At 37.9% G+C, this 6,003-nt stretch overlaps 1 protein-coding gene across 1 annotated transcript; it reads left to right on the top strand.

Annotated features, from left to right (window-relative positions):
• Positions 1 to 340: 340 nt before the first annotated feature.
• Positions 341 to 3,487, top strand: LOC127252644 (uncharacterized). The gene is made up of 6 exons (XM_051276916.1): positions 341 to 749; positions 1,617 to 1,816; positions 1,932 to 2,072; positions 2,163 to 2,243; positions 2,977 to 3,101; positions 3,192 to 3,487. Exons 1-6 carry the CDS (start codon positions 527 to 529, stop codon positions 3,238 to 3,240), a joined length of 819 nt encoding a protein of 272 aa, XP_051132873.1. The 5' UTR covers positions 341 to 526; the 3' UTR covers positions 3,241 to 3,487.
• The last annotated feature ends 2,516 nt before the right edge of the window (positions 3,488 to 6,003 follow it).

Raw genomic sequence — 6,003 nt, 5'->3', positions numbered from 1 at the left:
TACATTTTACCATCTTCTAACATCTTTCTTAAAATCATATGAAATAAAATTATATGTTTATTTGTGAGATTTTGGTTGTTGGTTTTTGGTTTTGGTTTTGAATAATAAAATTTTAAATTAAAATAATAGTTTGATGTGATTTCTTTAATGTAAAATTTAATTTTTATATAATATAATAAATAAAAAATTGATGTTTAATTTAATATTTTTAAGAGAAAAAAAAGTTTTGAAAAATTTACTGTGGTGTAATGAAATCGAAATCTACCACCGATCTGACTTGTTTGACTCTGGGAGTATAGTATAGTATAATATGGTATTGCTGTAACTGGAAGCACTTTGCCGCAGAGACATTTTTTATTCTCACCACACCTTCCTCTGCAAATCTCTCTCTCTCACTGTGTGTGCCCCTTCTCTTCTCGCAAACCCTTTTCCGCTCGGACACAGTATATCACGAAATCCAAGTAAATTACACGAGCTATATTTTTGATCGGAAACGAGCTATATTTGATTGGATTAGGTGTAGGGTATGGGGCTACCGAGGAGGCCAATCCAGGCGGTATCCACATGGATGCGGCGGCAACCGCCCAAGGTGAAGGCCTTTCTGGCGGTGATTGGTGGCATGATGGCGCTTGTTCTCCTCCGCGCAATTGTTTATGATCACGATAATCTGTTTATTGCAGCCGAGGCTGTTCACGCCATCGGGATTTCCGTTCTTATCTACAAATTGATGAAGGAGAGGACTTGTGCCGGTCCGGGGAAACTTGCCTATTTCTTTCGCTTTACATTTTTATGCTTTCATTTTGGATACTATAATCTTAGGGTTTTAAGGATTTGGGGATTTGCAAAATTCATTGATTTCCTTCCTGAGATTGAAATTTGGGGATTATTCCCATGTTTATTTTCTGATAGAAGTTGTGGAGTTTGATCTTATTCCAATTTTTATTTTTTTATTATTTTTTTATATTTTTATTTTCCGAGCAATTGGGTTAATAAAGGGAAAGGCTTGGAGTTTTAACATAACAGACAAGTTTATTGCAGATTAATATGGTTTTCTTAACTTTTTAATGCTTTTAAATAGATTTTTGTTTCAATTTCTTTCAATTGCGTGCTGAAGAGGGATGATTATGTGAATTTTGGTTATCTGGAGAAATATTTTGGGAAGGGATTGCACTTGTTGAATGGAAAAAGCTCTTTGCTTATGAGGAGGGCTTTCACTATGGTTTTCTTACATTCAGTAACAATAATGTCTCATCCAATTTTTCCACATCCTTAGAAGTAAGGATTCGGCATGCACTTTTAGATGTTGCAGTTCTGTTATAGCAATGCTATTCAGGAGTTGCTTAATAAAGGTCATGCTGTCTAACCTAGCTTGTACGACGTGGCTGAAAAAACTGGTTTGTCTTAGATAAAGTTTACAACACGATTTTTATCACATTGTTCAGGACACATTATTTGTGTAGCTGTCTATGTTGTGCCTGGGTATGCGTGTAAAGATTTGATGTATTAATTAGGACATATGATGCTTTCTGCATTCGTAATTTCTTCTTTGCTGATCATCTAATCTTTTTATTTAGTGGTGATTGTGATTTGCTTCGATTTTGTATATTGATGGACAGGGCTGTCACTCAAATCGCAAGAGCTAACAGCTCTGTTTTTGGCGGTGAGACTGTATTGTAGCTTTGTCATGGAATATGATATCCACACTTTGCTTGACATGGCTACACTTGTCACGACGTTGTGGGTTATTTATATGATCCGATTCAATCTGAAATCAAGCTACATGGAGGATAAAGACAACTTGCCTTTGTACTACGTTGTGAGTCTTTAATTTGAACTTCAGTTTGCTATACATATATTTAATTGGAGCGTTTTAGGTGTATGTTCTCACTGTATAATTTATGCGGCACTAATTTCTGAGTGATTTCGTGCAGGCAGCTCCTTGTCTTGTTTTGGCTTTACTAATTCACCCAACCACGACACATCATGTAATCAACAGGATCTCCTGGGCATTCTGTGTTTACCTGGAAGCAGTCTCTGTGCTACCTCAATTACGCGTCATGCAGAACACAAAGGTATAATTTCAAATAGGGACACCAGTTAGTGTTAATCCACAATTTGGGGTAAGTGAAATGACTAATTCATTCTGGACATTGTGGTGGCAGATTGTTGAACCATTTACAGCTCATTATGTATTTGCATTGGGTGTTGCAAGGTTTTTGAGCTGTGCTCACTGGGTTCTTCAGGTACGTTTTGTCAAACTCGTGATACCATTTATTTATTTTTATATGGTGTTTTGAATCCTCTAATATTATACCTCACAAGCAGACAACGATCTAATCATAAAAACCTGGGAAAGTAACATCTGCGGTCCTCCTATAAAACCTGGCAAATTTTCAGCTGGATGGATTTAGGAAACTAGTGAAAACCCAAAACCTGAGGATACTTTAGTAGAGAGAGAGAGCAAAATTTAGGCTACATTGATTTAGGAAGCAAAAATTGAAACCCAAGCCTGGTATTTCTAAATTATGGTGATTTATTTTACACTAAATTTTAATTTAAAGTTAATTTACATCAATTTAAATTAAGCTAAAATATTTGGTTGGTTTGAGATGTAGTTGACTGCTGAAAATTGTGAGTTCCACTATGAATTTACCGAAAAGGTTTTGCAACTTGATCTAGTTAGACTGAAATTGATATTAAATGTTACAAAATTAGAAATCTTATAAATTTTGGAATTAATAATCAAGGAACTGATATACCATTTTGGGTATTTTATACACTTTAAAGAAATATACTAAAATGCATAAACACCAGCCACGACACTTCTGCACAGTGATATTGTAGATTTATATTTAACTTGTTTGTTTTGAATCCTGTCCCCTTGGATCAAATACCTTGGATTAATCAAGTTTAATCAAAACTACAATAAGCATAAATATTTATCTCTCTTAGTGTCACTATTTTTTATATCTTCAGGTTGTGGACACTCGGGGTCGCCTCCTTGTGGCATTGGGCTATGGACTATGGCCGTCAATGGTTCTTTTATGCGAAATAATTCAGACTTTTATTCTGGCAGACTTTTGCTATTACTATGTTAAAAGGTCGGCATAACTTGTCTAACTAACTGCTCATCTTCAGTACTATCCGCAAGATCGTTTTATTTTATTCAATGTTGGCTTTTTCAATTGCAGTGTGTTCGGGGGACAACTTGTGATGCGCCTTCCATCCGGCGTCGTGTAATACATGTTCATTAAGCTTATTAGTCTTGGTTTTGGTATACATACATGCAGACCACTCCAGCCTCCTGCGATCATTTGGTTGTGGGGGACTTGGTGTTCAGTTCAGTAAATACCGAATGCTTGAATCATTCTGAAGTTTCTTGTAACTCCTTAACTGTATTTTGGATCTACTGTTTGTTTGGGATAGATGTTATTATATATCTGTAATCCATTTCAATGCGGAATCAAATGTGTTTATGGTTATTTCATTTCGGTACTTTGGTTTTTTTTACTTGATTGACATCACAAATTGATAGTGTGATTTATGTTTCAAGATCAGAAAGGCGTCGGCAAAGTTACAATTTGTGGATCTGCTGCTACACTAATTTGGCCGACTCTTTTACTTATTACCTCGTAAATAGGTTGCGGGTTTAAATTGGACTTGGTATTGTTGTTTGTTTCTTTCTTCGCACTGTAAAATACGTCGGGAGAGCCGCTGAGGGTGTATTCAATCATGATTTTGTTAGAATTTAAAAGTCTTGAAATTTTGAGGGTTTGGATTTTGGGTTGGGATTTGAATAGTAAAAATTTTGAATTTGAATAGTTGTATGATGTGATATAAATAAGAATTGATGTGATGTTTTGAATGTAAAATTAATTTTTAGTATAATATAAAAAATGAAAAATAAATGTTTGATTTGATATTTTTGGAGGGAAAATTTTGTGGGAATAGTAGAAATCCCACAAAATCCCCCAAACAAACACACCCTTAGAAAGTTTTTAAAATTAGGAGTATTCAATAAAAAATTTGTATGAATTCTTAAAAATATATTATTAATTATTATTATTATTATTACCTGAAGAATATTATGATAATGTTATAATAAAATAATAATAATTCAAAAATATTAAAATATGCTAGTGAAAATCATAGTAATTCCAACAATTAAAATATAATAACGAATTATTAGCAATTTTTTTCAAAAAAATATATTTATATCTATCATACCCAACAGACAGTAATTCTCAGTTTGGACCTGAAATTCCACAAAAAGCAAAAAAAGAGCACCCAACAGATCTTATAATTGGAGATCAAGAATGACAAGAGAAAACATCCTCAATTTTACGGAGTTTGCTGGCTTGAACTGATTTGTCTCAAATATGGAACCGAAAAATATTGGTGAAGCCTGTTATGGAGTTGGGTAAAGTCAAGGTCTATATTAGAAGAGGGAGAAGCACAGCAGTCATTTAGGATAATTATTATTTTATTCTTATTATTTATCTTATTATTTATTTACAGTTTAATTGTTGATTATGAGTTTGGGCTTGGTTCTATATAGGGCAAATCTAGGGTTGGCAGTCATTATTTTGGTTTTGGTTTCTATTCCCTTTGATTTGAATAAATTCTCTCTTCCATAACCCAAGTCATAACAATTGATCCGACCTGTCGGATCCTTTGCTGACGGAATCATGCCCATCTCCAATCAACAACGATTGGAGCTATTGGAAGAAACCGTTGGAGAAATATAGGAGGAGGTAAACCAGATCCGTCAGGATGTTTCCGCCAAGTTTGAGACCTTGGGAGAACAGAACACGAATCAGATGGTTTTGCTGCAGCAGGAGTTGCTCGCAGCAATCAAGGCAGCGGTTAGCGGCGTCAGCGCTGCCACTGACGTGACTGCGTCAGTGGGTCAGCCACCAACTCAATTCCCAGTGTCCTCAGTGTCGCCACCCATGGCGCAGCATCCACTCGTGCCGGATTCTCAACCGTTAGGGGGTTGACCCCCCGCTATGGTAGCTTCGCCACCCCGCTCCTCTCAGAATTCAGACTACCACAGTTTGACTGGACGGAGCCTAATGGTTGTGTTGCTCACACTGAGCAACAGTTTGAACTCCACCGAGTGCGAACAGAACTCAAGGTAGCATTAGCGCGCCTCGCTATGGAGGGTACAGCGCTGCACTGGTCTCGATGGCAACACTTTCGCCACCCAACCGCCACTTGGCCGGAGTTTTCCAGAGCCCTAGTACTTCGTTTTGATGATCGTCACGTAGGGAGCCCCTACGAGCGCCTTGCCACACTTCGGCAAAAAGAGGGAGTTGATCAGTATATCAACGAGTTCATCCAACTGATGACACAGGTGCCAGGCTTAACGGATAAGCATTGCCTCAGATACTTAATGGGGGGATTGCAACAGAACATCCACAATCGTCTTAGGACACTAGACCCCAAAGATTTGGACTCAGCTATCCAGATCAGCCGTAGCATTGAGTGGGAATTCAATGCTGGTTCTGCCACGACATATCAACAACCTGGACAACCTCCTGGTCAATTTGCGAGTTCGTGTCTTATCAGTGGAGCGCAGATTGGACCTCCAGTAGGTCCATCTAGTCTTGGGAATGGAATCAGAAGCAATACACCAGGCACGGACATCAGCTCCACTGGCGGACGCCCGGTGGCTTCGGACCAGTCCTCTGTGTGAGTTCCCTTCCGAAAACTGAGTGGTTAAGAGTATCGCGAGTGTCAATCTAAGCTACTTTGCCACCGTTGTAAGGAGCCTTATATACCATTGCATAAGTGTGCGAGCAAGTCCCTTCGAACTTGTGTGGTGGACCCAAACTCAAATTGGGTGGCCGAGCTCAAAGAGATGGACGAGGTCGAAGGGTGGATGGAAGATGAGGTCAGATCCACGAAGCTCGAGCACATGGCAGTAGAGGGGACAAGCTCATTCCTACATTGTCGCGGACTAATGTTTAAGGATTCGACTTAGGTTGATGAAGAGGAATT

This window comes from Andrographis paniculata, unplaced genomic scaffold (genome assembly GCF_009805555.1).
Source record: "Andrographis paniculata isolate CXL003 unplaced genomic scaffold, ASM980555v1 Contig46END, whole genome shotgun sequence".
In the NCBI taxonomy this organism is placed as follows: Eukaryota; Viridiplantae; Streptophyta; class Magnoliopsida; order Lamiales; family Acanthaceae; genus Andrographis; species Andrographis paniculata.
The sequence above is the reverse complement of the archived record's forward strand: the minus strand, read 5'-3'. Positions and strand labels throughout refer to the sequence as shown.